Source organism: Diceros bicornis, chromosome 25, assembly GCF_020826845.1.
Source record: "Diceros bicornis minor isolate mBicDic1 chromosome 25, mDicBic1.mat.cur, whole genome shotgun sequence".
NCBI lineage: Eukaryota > Metazoa > Chordata > Mammalia > Perissodactyla > Rhinocerotidae > Diceros > Diceros bicornis.
Window position 1 is genome coordinate 18,979,895 of NC_080764.1, and position 13,891 is coordinate 18,993,785.

Sequence of the window (13,891 nt, forward strand, 5' to 3'; positions counted from 1 at the left end):
ATCCACGCCCTTGTTGTGCTGTCTGTGCCTCCGAGATTGCTGGTGACTTGCTGTTTGTGGTGTCACTGTGGTTGCAGGTGTTGCCACCAGGGTCACCAGGCTGGTGAGCACCTCTGCTGCTTCTGTGGTCATCTGGGTTGCAGATTCCCCCACCGTGGCAGGCGGGTGGTGAGAGCCAGGGTCATGGGCACCTCCACCATGTTGGGGTTGTTGGGTCCACAAGCGCCACTGCCATGGGTTGCGGGGCCAGGGTTGCAGGTGCTGCTGCAGCTGTGGGGGACTGGAGTCACAGGCTCTCCTGTTGCTGCTATTTGGCCCTCTCTTGCCTCGGGCACTGCTGTGGCCACGGGGCCACTGCTATGAGTGCTGCCTCTACTACTGCTCCTGGGTTTTCCGGGGGTGCTGGTACTGCTGCTGCAGGAATTCGGGGTTCATGGTGTCCCTGCAGCTGCAGGACAAGCCAGGGTCACGGGCACCACTGCCACGGCAAGAGGTGGGGTACCTGGGTTGCAGGCACCACTGTGCTTCCTGGAGCCTCTAGTCTTGGGTGCCACCGTGGTTCCTGGAACCTCAGGGCATGGGCACTGTTGCCGCTGCCAGGTGTACCTGGGTCTCAGGTGCAGTCCATGCTGCTGAGAGGGTTGGGGTTGCAGGTGTTGCTATCAGGAAAGGAGGGGCTGGGTCACGGGTGCCACCGCAGTTCCTGGAGCCTCCAGTCCTGTACGTTGCCTCGGTTCCTAGGGCCTTCGTTCATGGGTGCTGTCACAGTTCCTGGAGCCTCTGGTTGTGAGTGCTGCCACAGTTCTTGGAGCCTCTGGTCTTGGGAGCTGCTGCTGCTGCCTCCCTGGTTCCACCGCCTCTGCAAGGTCCAGTTCACCCACCTTTAGATGTTTAGATGTATGGATCTCTCAGGCCTTCTGGTGTTCTGTGCAGAGGATCTTTTGTTAGTCTATGGATATCGTACTGGTTGTCAGTGCCAGTTTCTTGATCTTGGATGCTCTTGGACGTATAAGATAGGCTGTGTGTATATGTATATTGTATATTATATTAAAATGTATATTAAGTTGTAAATAAAGGAACATGATTTATTATTTAATATGTTTAAAATGTAATTCCATATACCTTACCTTTTATTGTACCAACATATGCAAAGTGGTGAGCACTTTGATTCTGAGACCTCTCTATAGTAATAGAAGCCATCACTTTATTTAATGAATTTGTCCACTGTAGAACCTCAGGGACAGTTGAAGACTTACCTAGGTATTAATTTCATAAAGTATGCAAAGATAAGAAACACTTTTAACCAAGGGTGAGCACAAAAAATAGCTCTGTATTATATTTCTGTGTACAGAGCAGTTGTATGGCACAAAGCAGTTATGTGTTAAGCCCACGAAGTACAGTGTCAGTACCTTAGGGTTTATTTAGAAACATGTCTTTTATGTCTTGAACTATGAAAATTTTAAGTATCAAGATATTTAATTTGATTTTTTAAAATTATTTTATTTTTTTCTTTCCAGATCCAATCCTTCTGTGGAACTTTTAAACATCTTTTATTAGTGGAAACATTATTTCCTGCAAAATGAAGTCAACGTCTTAATTTAAACCAGCATTTCTGTGGTTCTGATTCATCTGCTATGGTTCACGAAGCTTGAGATCTAAGGAGTACAGGGTCTTTTGCGATGACAATATGACTAATAGTAAAGGAAGATCTATTACTAATAAAATAAGTGATGGTCCAAGTAGTGGAGGCGGTTTTGTAGACTGGACTTTAAGCTTAAATACAATTCAATCTGATAAGTTTTTAAACTTGCTGTTGAGTATGGTTCCAGTAATTTACCAGAAAAACCAGGAAGACAGGCACAAAAAAGCAAATGGCATTTGGCAAGATGGATTATCAACTGCAGCACAGACTTTTAGTATTAGATCAGAGCAACACATGGAGTATCACAGTTTCTCAGAGCCGTCTTTTCATGGCAATAACGGGCACACACCATCAAGCTGTAGCCAAAAGTATGATGACTATGCCCCCTACAATTACTGTGACGGAAGGGAGACGTCAGAAACTACTGCCATGTTACAAGATGGAGATACGTCTAGTGATGGTGACGAAGATGCCATTGTGGAAGTAAACCAAAAATTACCAAAGGAATCCAGTGGTGTCATGGCACTGCAAATACTTGTGCCATTTTTGCTGGCTGGTTTTGGAACAGTTTCAGCTGGCATGGTTTTGGATATAGTCCAGGTGGGTTTTCATCTTTGTCTAACTTCACTGTGTTTGTTGTTTCAAATGCTTTATGTAGGTTACTAATCTCAAACATTTACTTTAGATTTAATTTATCCCTTAGTAAAATGAACTGAGGCTGACTCTGGTAGAGAATCTGCTATTTCTAGGTGTTTTTTTGTTTGTTTCCTTTAGAAGTTATAAGAGAATAGTCTCATTCTGACTGTAAAGTAATTCTTCGTAAAGTATTACAGCAGTAAAGCAACCCCATAATGGGTAAATTAGCTAAATGAAAAACTCAAAAATGTTATATTTAAATATTTATTTTTAAATAAAAATTAATATATACTAATTAAAATGAATTCAAACAATATGGAGTAATAAATAAAAGATTAAAAGTCTTCCCTATTTCTCATCTCCAAACCAAAACTCTCTTCCCCTCCAGAGGTCACCACTGTTAGAGTTTGTTTGTTGTGCATACCTATAGACTTTTTTCTTTGCTGACACATGTATATATGTGCAGAGGTTTTTTTTCAAAAATAAAAATGAAATGCTATATATAATTTTATGTAACTTATTTTCATTGCTTAATAATACATCTTGGACATCTTTCAAATTAGTAACAAAGATATTCTGCATTTTAAAATGAGTACTTTATAGTCCATTGTATGTATATACCAAAATTTACTTTATTCATTCTCCCATGCTGGTGCTATGATAAATATCCTAATACATATATTTTTTACACGTTTTTACTAATATTTTCATAGGATAGATTTTAAAAATGGGATTGCTGCTGGGGCCGGCCCGGTGGCGCAAGCGGTTAAGTGCGCGCGCTCCGCTGCGGCGGCCCGGGGTTCGCTGGTTCGGATCCCGGGCGCGCACCGACGCACTGCTTGGTAAGCCATGCTGTGGCGGCGTCCCATATAAAGTGGAGGAAGATAGGCACCGATGTTAGCCCAGGGCCGTCTTCCTCAGCAAAAAAAAGAGGAGGATTGGCGGATGTTAGCTCAGGGCTGATCTCCTCACAAAAAAAAAAAAATGGGATTGCTGAGTATTAGAGTAGGTGTATGTGTTTAAAATTTTATAGATAGCTGTCAAATTGGATTTCAAAAAGTTTGTACCAATTTATACTCCTACCATCAAAATATAAGTATGTTTATTTTTCCATGCCCTTATCAACACTGGATATTCTTGATCTGTTTCATTTTTGCCAATTGATAGGAAAATGTTATCATATTTTAATTAACATTCTTTAATTATTATTAATGTTTAGTGTCTTTTCATGTGTTTATTAGTCATGCATATTTTTTATGTGAATACTTCTTAATGAATTACTTTTTTGTATCTTTTTTCCATTTCTAAAATGTATATGCTACTTATTGATTTGTAGGAGTTTTTAATATAGTTTGGTTACAAAATTACCTGTTATATAATTATCTTACTAAAGTAGTAAATTGTTAAAATGTGGCATTCTGTTACTGTCAGTTTTTTCATCAATCAGAGAAATATTGGCTCTGGGAAGGTGTTAGATACATTATCCTGTAATATGTCCTTGTCTTTCATTGTTTGCTCCCTAAAAGAAATCTCAGGTCATTTGTGACTCTAAGACACTTTTCAACAGATAACATTGTTATCAAAATGGAAAACATACATAGATAGAAACAATTTTTCCACTATCAGATGGAGAAAGGATATGAAAAGTACTGTGTAAGTATATTGAATTTTTGAACGGACTATAATACTGAAGAGGGACCAAACCTACCTGTCCACTTGAAATATAGTTGTTTCAAGTTATTCCAATAGTATCACAGCTGCTAAAATGAATAAGCTGGTTTTGGTTGATTTTATTTTCTTGATAGACCAGGTATTCTGAAGAAACACTCAACATTTAACTATAGAATAACATTTATAGGAATGATATGTTAGAGTACAGATTGTTAGGTGGAACATTTACATAGCTCATTGTGTACATTCCTCTGATGTAATGTTTGCTTATTTCTTGATAGTATTTGAGAGAACAGCACATGTATAATTGGAAAAAGTTCCTTTTATGATTTTATGAACTTTAACACCACTAGCCCTAAGGACTTTATAATGTTAAACTTTAGTGTTAAAAATTACAAAAACATAGCATAAATGTTTTGAAAGATTTAATTTGAATGTGCTTTTAAAACTTTTTAATTGTGAAATTTAACACATATAGATTGTAAAAAACAAAAATGTACAGCTCAGTGAATTTTCATGACAAAAACAACCATATAACCATCAACCAGGTCAAGAAATAGAATCTTACCAGTACTTCATTAGTCTTTCTTATGCTCCCTTCTAGTTGCTACCCTTTCTTCCCCATCACCAAAGGTAATCAATAATCTGATTTTATGATAAGTACTTCTTTGTCTTTATAAGGGTGCATCATTAGACATCATCATTTGGTTTTACTTAATTCTCTTTAAACTTTATGCAATGGAAGTATAGAGAATATAGTCCTTTGTGTCAGGCTTTTTTTGTTCAACATTATGTAAGTTTTATGAAACTGTAGTTTATTTATTTTTATTGCTGTATAGTAATCCATTGGATGAAAATAACACAATTTATCCATTCTACTATTGATGGACATTGGGATGAATGGTGTTTCCAGACTCTTGGTGCTCATGTACATGTATTTCTGTTTGGTGTATATGTAGAAATGGAATTTCTGAGTCTTAGGATATGCACACATTTAAATTTAGTATATGTCAAATGATTTTCCAAAGTGGTTGTAGCAATTTACAGACTAAATAGCAGTATATGAGAGCTCCCATTGCTCTGTAGTCTTATTTATACAAGGTATCAGGAATCTTTAATTTTAGAAATTTTGGCAAATGTGAGGTGGTATCTCATTGTGATTTTAATGGGAATTTCCCTGATGACTAATGATGTTTACTGACCATTCGGACATTACTGGTACAGTTTCTTTGCCCATTTTCCTGTTTGATTGTTTGTCTTTTTCTTATTGATTTGTAGGAGTTATTTGTATATTCTGGATATACAAATACAGTTATTTGTATATTCTGGATATACAAATACAGTCATTTGTATATTCTGGATAGTCAAATTAGAATTTTTACTCCAAAGTCTATGCCTTTTTGTAGTAGTGGGAAATACAAATACATAGATTATAACTATAGTGTATGACTGAATATTTAAGTACCTTTAGAGGTAAAAAGTAAGTGCTATGGGAATTCTGTAGAGGTACTCAGAAGACCTGTAGGGATACACAATGCCTGCTTTTACATATTTAAGCTTATCCAAAGGAGTAAGCTTTTGTCCCAAACTAAGCTACTTTTGTGTGCTTGTGCCTTACAACATCCCTTTATTCATTCTGGGCCCCAAATTAAAGAACTTAGTAAAAGATCATGTCAAGCACCAATTAGAGTACAGAATGCACTGTCTTTTGTAACTGGGAAGAAGAGGTGTACAGCCTACCTCAGATATAACTAGATCAGGGACTTAATTTTATGATACCTTCTGTCTGTCTGTCTGTCACGTCAACTTCTATTTTGTTTGTTGCCCTCATTGTCTCCTATTGCATATAGCTGCTGACAGTGGTGGGGTCTTATCCTTTTAGTTTGTTTTACAAAGGGAAAGAATGAGCTATTCTTCCGTCTTCAATTTGGAAAATTTTAGGGCAGAACTCTGCAGTTGGCTTGTCTTTGGTCACATGCTTACCCCTAGGACCACTCGATGTGACTGGGAAGATGTAGTAATGTGCTTAGCCCACTCAAGTTACATTTCTATCTCAGTTCAAGTTACATTTCTATCCCCAGATCAGCAATTTCACCAGAATCACGGGGAATAGGAATTTAACTGCTTCTCAAAAGAGAGGGAGTGGATATTCTTACAAGGAAAATGGAGATGGAAAAGTATGCAAAAGAGACAAGAAAACCTTTAGAGTGGTGATTCCTCGCATGTAAGACTTGATCCCTCCATGGTCTTTCTGTTTATCTGAATCAGTGGCTCTCAAAGTGTGCTCCCTAACCAGCAGTGTCAGCATCATCTGGGAACGTGTTAGATACACAAATTCTGAGGCTCCATCCCAACTTTACTGAATCAGAAACCCTGGGAGTGGGACCCAGCAATCTGTTTTTACAAGTATTCTTGGTGATTTTGATGCAGGCTAAAGTTTGAGAACCACTAATCTAAACTAATCCCAGTTCTCTTCCGACTAGTAAGTGGGGTTGGGTGGGGTAGTTAGGCAACGGGGTATTTTGTCCTACTTAAGTAGGGCCCAGTCCAAAAAACAGCCTAATGCCTTACACAAAGCAGACAATAATTCCTTGTCAAATGAGGGAATGAATTAAAATAAACTATACCTCTGTTATAAAGATTCCTGAATTTTGATAATCAAACTTAGACTTTTTTTTTTTTTTTTTTTGGTGAGATCAGCCCTGTGCTAACATCTGCCAATCCTCCTCTCTTTTTTTGCTGAGGAAGACTGGCCCTGGGCTAACATCCGTGCCCATCTTCCTCCACTTTATATGGGACGCCGCCACAGCATGGCTTGACAAGCAGTGCGTCAGTGCGCACCCAGGATCTGAACCAGCGAACCCCGGGCCGCCGCAGCAGAGCGCGTGCAGTTAACCGCTTGCGCCACCGGGCCAGCCCCCAAACTTAGACTTTTAAATAATAGAATGTCAGTACTGGAAACATCCTTAGAAATCACCTAGTTCAAGCTCCTTGTCTTTTCTTCCCTCATTAAAAATAAGCAAATAGTTTTAAATGATTTGCCCAAGAATAAACAGCTGGTAAATGGCAGATCCCTGTCTTGTGGATAAATCCTGTTCTCTGTATAACATGCTGAATGCATACCTCGGATTGTCCATAGACTTAATCTATTATAAGACTCTGTAAAATGAGGTTAGTGTTAGCCACCTATCCATCTAAGAGAAATATAAGTAAATTAAACTAATACCTTTGGAACTTCCAGAAATTCCTGGATAAATTTATACTTATCATTAGAATATTATTGAAAGCTGATGTCTACAAAACCCTGAGATCCTGTTATATTTTATAAAGACAATATTGTCACAATGGTGAAGAATATTCCTTTGAAATAAATAATAGTATAGCTCTTGAGTATTCCTTATTTTATTACTATACTACCAATGCAGTATGTGTATGTTTTGGAATGCAGATGGAACGATCCAATACCCGAGTTATATTTCTAACCCTACGCTCTAAGTAGAGCTTTTTCTCTAATGTGGAAGTTAGAGAGGTCAGAGATAAAAGGGATGCTTTGTTGAAATTTTGTGGACAAAATATCAGGGTTTTAAAAGTGCAAAGAGAAGATAAGAGGGCGGTATCAATGTTAGACTAATTTTTGTCACCATTTTCTCAATTCACAAAGCTAGCAAGTCATCACTATGTTTGTCCCTCCTTATAAAGCATAGCTATAGCTAAAGTTTTTATTAAAGATAAAATACCTCTTTTAACATGGCTGTGACCCCAGGAAGGCACTAGCATTCCCTCTGATGTAATGGTTCTGGTTTTTATTTTAAAGTGGACTTCCACTGCAGTAGATGTACTTTTACCTATACCTCCCATTAAGTACAAAAAAACCCTGGAAACTCGATATAAAACAAACATAAAAAGACTCTGGAAGGTGGAAAGAGGAAAGCAGGCCAGCTAGGCCCCTTTTGTATCCAGAGAACAAAATAGTAGTAAGTTTCCTGGGTTTTCTTTTGCTTCATATATCCCAGACTTGGAGCTAAAGAAGCCGTAACGTGGAAGTGCCAACAGGTGCAGACAAAAAAAAAAAAAAACCAACAAAAGCCTGCTCTCTCTAGCCAAAGTACTAGGAAAGGGGCAAACTAGCAAGACAGAAAACTTCTAGACAATAATTATTCTACTCTAGCCAGACACGACAGAAAAAACTATGGCCTCATCCACACCCACACCAGCAAAGGCCCAGTGGGGAGCTTAGACGTTAACCTCAGGAGGCTGTAATGAACAACATGGATGAACCTGGAGGGCATTATGCTAAGTGAAATAAGCCAGATAGAGAAAAGACAAATATTGCATGATATCACTTATATGTGGAGTCTAAAAAAAAAAAGTCAAACTCATAGAAACAGTAGAATGGTGGTTGCCAGGGAGTGGGGGTTGGGGGAAATTGGGATAGGTTGGTAATAGGTTACAAACTTTCAGTTATAAATAAGGTCTGAGGATCTAATGTATAGCATGGTGACTCTAGTTGATAATACTGTATTGTATAATTGATATTTGTTAAGAGAGTAGATCTTAAGCATTCTCACACAAAAAAAGAAAAGGTAACTATGAGGTGATAGATGTATTAATTAACCTGATGGTGGGAATACTTTCACTATGTACGTATATCAAATCATCACGTTATACACTTTAAATATGCTAGAATTTTCTTTATTAATTATGCCTCAGTAAAGCTGGGGGGAAAAGAGGCTGTAATGAGGTACCCCAACACTTTAGCCAAGAAGATATCAAAGAAGGGCATGTAGGGTGCTGGGATTTTGATCTTGTTGGCTGATAATGAGAGGCCCCTGATAGAACGGAAAGGTGAGATAGAAAAATCCGCAATTATAGTTGGAGCTTCAGCACCCTTCTCTCACCCTTCTCTCTAGAACAACTAGATAGAAAATCAGCAAGGATATAGAAGAACTCAACAACACCATCAACCAACAAGATCTAATTGACATTTATAGAACACTGCACCCAAAAAGAACAGTGTGCACGTTCTGTTCAAGCTGTCATGGATCATATACCAAGATAGACTGTATTCTGGGCCATAAACCAAACCTCAACAGATTTAAAATATTGAAATCATTCAGATTATGTTCTCCAACCACAATATTATCAAACTAGAAATCAGTAACAGAAAGATAAGAGGAAAATTTCTAAACACTTAGAAATGAAACAAGATACTTTTAGATAATCTGTGGGTCAAAGAGGAAGTCTCAAGGAAAATAAAAAACAAAACATTGAGCTGAATGAAAATGAAAATATAACATCAAAATGTCTGAGTCATAAGTAAAGCAATACAGAGATGGAAATTTATAGAATTAAATGCATATGTTAGAATGAGAAAAAATCTCAAATCAATAATCTCAGCTCCCATCTCAAACTTAGAAAAAAATGAGCAAAATAAACCCAAAGCAAGCAGAAGAAAGGAAATAATAGAGATAAAAGCAAAATGAAATTGAAAGCATGAAAACAGTAGAGATAATCAATGAAACAAATAGCTGGTTCTTTGAAAAGATCAAAACAACTGACAATTTCTAGCAAGACTGACAATAAAAAAAAAAAAGAGAGAAGACATAAATTACCAATATCAGAACGAAATGCAGGACATCAAAAGGATAATAAAGGAGTACTACAAACAACTCTATATACATACATTTTACAACTTAAAGTGGACCACTTCCTTGAAAAAGATAACTAACACAATTAACCCAAGATGAAATAGATAACTTGAGTAGCTCTATACCTATTAAAGAAATTGAATTCATAATTTTAAAAAAACTCCTAAAAATGAAATCCTCAGACCCAGATAGTTTCACCTGAAAATTCTAACCAAATGTTTAAAGCAGAATTAACATTAATTCTACACAAGCTTTTCTGGAAAATTGAAGAGGAGGGAAAACTTCCCAATTCATTTTAAGAAGCTATTATGACCCAGATACCAAAACCAGAATCAATGCAAAAAGAAAAAAAAAGCTACAGATCAATATCTCTCCTGTATATAGACAGAAAAAATCTTGAACAAAACACTGGCAAAGAGAATTCACCCATATATAAATGAATTATACAACATGAACAAGTGAAGTTTGTTCCAGGGATGCAAGTCTGGTTCAATATTTGAAAAATTATCAGTGTAATTCACCATATTAACAGGCTAAAGAAGAAAATCACATGATCGTATCAACTGATGCAGAAAAAGCATTTGGCAAAATTCAGCACCCTTTCATGATAAAAACTCTCAGATAAATAGGAATAGAGTGGAACTTCCTCAGCATTATACTTAATGGTGAAACACTGAATACTTTTCCCCTAAGATCAGGTACAAGGTAAGAATGTCCACACTCATCACCTTTATTCAACATAGTGCAATAAAGCAAGAAAAGGAAAAAAAGGCACACAGGTTGGAAAGGAAGAAATAAAACCGTCCCTATTTGCAGATGACGAGATTGCCTACTTAGAAAATCCCAAGGAAGCTACAAAAAAGCCCCTGGAACTGATAAATGAGTTCAGCAAGGTTGCAGGATGCACAATACATGCAAAAATAAATTCTATTTCTGTACTACCAATGAATATGTGGATGTTGAAATTTAAGATACAATAACATTTACTCTAAAAATAAATAGCTACATGTAAATCTAACAAAACGTGAATAGGACTTGTATGCTGAAAGCAAAAACACTGATGAAAGAAATCAAAGAAGATCTAAAACAAATGGAGAGAAGTGCCATTTTCATGGCTTGGAAGACTCAACATAATAAAGATGTCAGTTCTCCCCAAATCAATATACGGGCTTAACAGAACTTTTTAAATCCCAGCAAGATTTTTTGTGGATATAAATAATATTCTAAAATTTATATGCAAAGGGAAAGAAAATAGAAGAGCTTTAATAATTTTGAAAAACAAAAAGTGGGAGGGATCAGTTTACCTGATTTTAAGGTTATTAAAATGGCCACAGTAATCAAGACTGTGTGGTGTGGAGGGATAGACACATAGATCAATGCAACAGAATAGACACCCCAGATATAAGCCCACACAAATACATCCAACTAATTTTTGACAGAGGTGCAAAAGGAATTCAATGGAGGAAAAATTGCCGTATCAGCAAATGGTGCTGGAGCAATTAGACATCCATAGGCAAAAAAAAAAAAAAAAGAAACCCCAATCTAAGTCTCACACTTTATAGAAAAATAAATTCACTATGGATCACACATTAAAATATAAAATGTAAAACTATAAAACTTAGAAAAACATAGGAGAAAATCTTCAGGATCTAGAGCTAGGCAAAGATGTCTTAGTCTTGACACCAAAAACGTGATCCATAAAAGGAAAAATGGATAAATTGGACTTCATCAAATAAAAATTTTGTTCTGTGAATGACCTTGTTAAAAGGATGAAAAGCCAAGCTACAGAGTGGAAGAAAATATTTACAAACCACATATCTGTCAAAAGACTAGAATATATAAAGAGCTCTCAAAACTCAACAGAAAAAAAACCCAATTAGAAAATTGGCAAAAGATAAAAGAGGCATTTCACTGAAGAGTGTCTACAGATGGCAAATAAACATGAAAAGTACTATATTACTTCATGTATATCACATTCTTGAATTGACAAATTATAGAAATGGAGAACAGAAGAGTGGTTGCCAGGGAGTAAGAAAGAGTGGCGACACGTGGATGTGGCTATAAGAGGGTAGCAGGAGGGATCCTTGTGGTGGAAATGTTCTGCGTCTTGACTGCATCAGTGTCAATATCCTGGTTGTGATATTGTCCTATAGTTTTGCAAGATATTACCATTAGGGGAAACTGGGTAAAGGGTACATCGGATCTCTGTGTATTATTTCTTATAATGCATGTGAATCTACAATTATTTCAAGAGAAAAAGTTTAATGAGAAAAGTAATCTATGTATCTAGTAAAGCACATTTAAGCTGTATGAAAGAATGTATAGTGGAGAAAGAAGTCTCTCTCCTGTATGTACCCTTCCCCATTCCCTTCCTTAGAAATTACTGTCCCTGTTTTTTCTGTGTCTACTTCAATAAATATTAAATGCAGGTACATGCACATATATATATATTCGCTAAAACACGCCTTACAATGCTGCTCTCCACCTTGCTCTTCTTAATTTATCTTGGAGCTCCTATATAGGTACATACAGAGTTATCGGATTCTTCTCCAGCTACGTTAATGCTCTATTGCAAGGATGTGTCATTACTTTTCTACCAAGGTACTTAATGAAGGGTATTTAAATTGCCTCAAATCTTTTGCTATATGAACAATGATGAAGTAAACTTGAATATGTGTTAGAACTCATGTGCAAGTTTATTTGTAGGATAAATACTTTAAGTAGATTTCTGAGTTGAAAATTATATACATTTTATATTTGACAGATATTGCCAAATTGCCCCAAAGAAGTTAAACCTTTACATTCTCACCAATAGTGTGATAGAGTACCTAGTTCCTTATACTCTTACCAACAGAGTATTCTTCAACTTCTTGACCTTTACCAATCTTACAGATGAAAATTGATCACCTTTTAATTTGCATTTCTTTAATTATGAATGAGGTTGGTCATTTTGTCATATGTCTGGAAGCAAATGGGTTTAGTTTTTTAAACTAAGTTAAAATGAGAAGCAGAACTTCTCTAGATATGGGGTATATATGTTTCTTAACATTGCATAAACTTCTTTTACCAATTAGATTTTTAAAAACTTTTTCTGTTTATTTTTAAGTTAGGACTCTGGATGTATTTCTCAACTATTTTATTTTTCTTGGGGTTTTTTTGTTTCATTTTTGTCTTTTTGGTTAATAGATGTTTAGGTTTTGAGTCAATGTAGTACATATATAAGAAATCTGACATTACATTTGATGTGTGGGTTCTTGGCCTGAATTCTGAATATTGACAAAAGTCCAAAATTAGGTAAGATTAGAAGTTGATTTCCTTTAGGGCAGGTTCTTATGGAGAAGTCTAGCAGTTCATAATAATCTCCATAGCATCAGAGAACATGTCTGTATCATGGCAAAATTTGTAAGTAGGTGAAATTTATTTTTGGCACTAGCTGCCTCAGCGTCCCCTTTCTTTTTATGATTCTGTGCTCTGCAGCCTCTTGCCTTACACCCTAAAATGGGAACCAGAACATGGGATGACTCAGAACTCTTGAAATCAGTTCTAGGTCCCATCTTTTGACCTTGGGAAAATCATTTAACTTCTCTGAACCTTTATTTCTTCATTTGTGAAATTAGAGAATAATACTGTAATTATCCTGTGAGGTGGTTGTAATTAGTGTTGGAACCAAGATTCAAATCCAGGTTATCTGGTTCCTGAGTCTGTGCTCTTAACCACTAGTTACATTCACTCTTGCCATCATAAAAGGATAAAGTAAAATTTAAGAGTATCCGAGTTGTGTAACAAGCTAGATGTATTTTGGAATGTAGTGACTATGTCAGCTATCACTCCCAACTCGAACTGCATCTTCTAAAGTAACTCAAGGTTTCAGAGCTCTGGAGAATAGGTTAAGCTAAATGTTCACTGATTAAACGACCTATGTAGTCATTCAAAATGTAAATGCAACATTGGAAATAAAGCTTGAGATTTTTAGAAATGTCTTTGTTCTAAAGTGTTTTTTAAAGAGTGCCAGAAAATTCTATTTTTTTTTTCTTACAGCACTGGGAGGTATTCAAAAAAGTAACAGAAGTTTTCATTTTAGTTCCTGCACTTCTTGGTCTCAAAGGGAACTTGGAAATGACGTTGGCATCCAGATTATCCACTGCAGTAAGTTTTTTCCTACTTCAAAGTGTGTATATTACCTATACTGTTATTAAGGAGAAGTTTTTTCCTCTGTCTGATAAATTCCTGGGCCTAAGGGCTATGCTAATATTTGTGCCTGATATCATACCCTGAAAGTTCTCTGTGTTGTCTC

The 13,891-nt window shown here is 36.4% G+C and overlaps 1 protein-coding gene across 2 annotated transcripts in view; it reads left to right on the forward strand.

Moving 5' to 3' along the window:
* Positions 1–13,891, forward strand: part of SLC41A2 (solute carrier family 41 member 2) — a 131,862-nt gene that overhangs the window by 29,186 nt on the left and 88,785 nt on the right. For both annotated transcript variants that reach the window (XM_058568525.1, XM_058568526.1), the window contains exons 2-3: positions 1,518–2,242; positions 13,636–13,743. In XM_058568525.1, coding sequence (XP_058424508.1) covers positions 1,688–2,242; positions 13,636–13,743 — 663 coding nt within the window. In that variant the 5' untranslated portion in view covers positions 1,518–1,687. The remainder of the gene's footprint in view (positions 1–1,517; positions 2,243–13,635; positions 13,744–13,891) is intronic.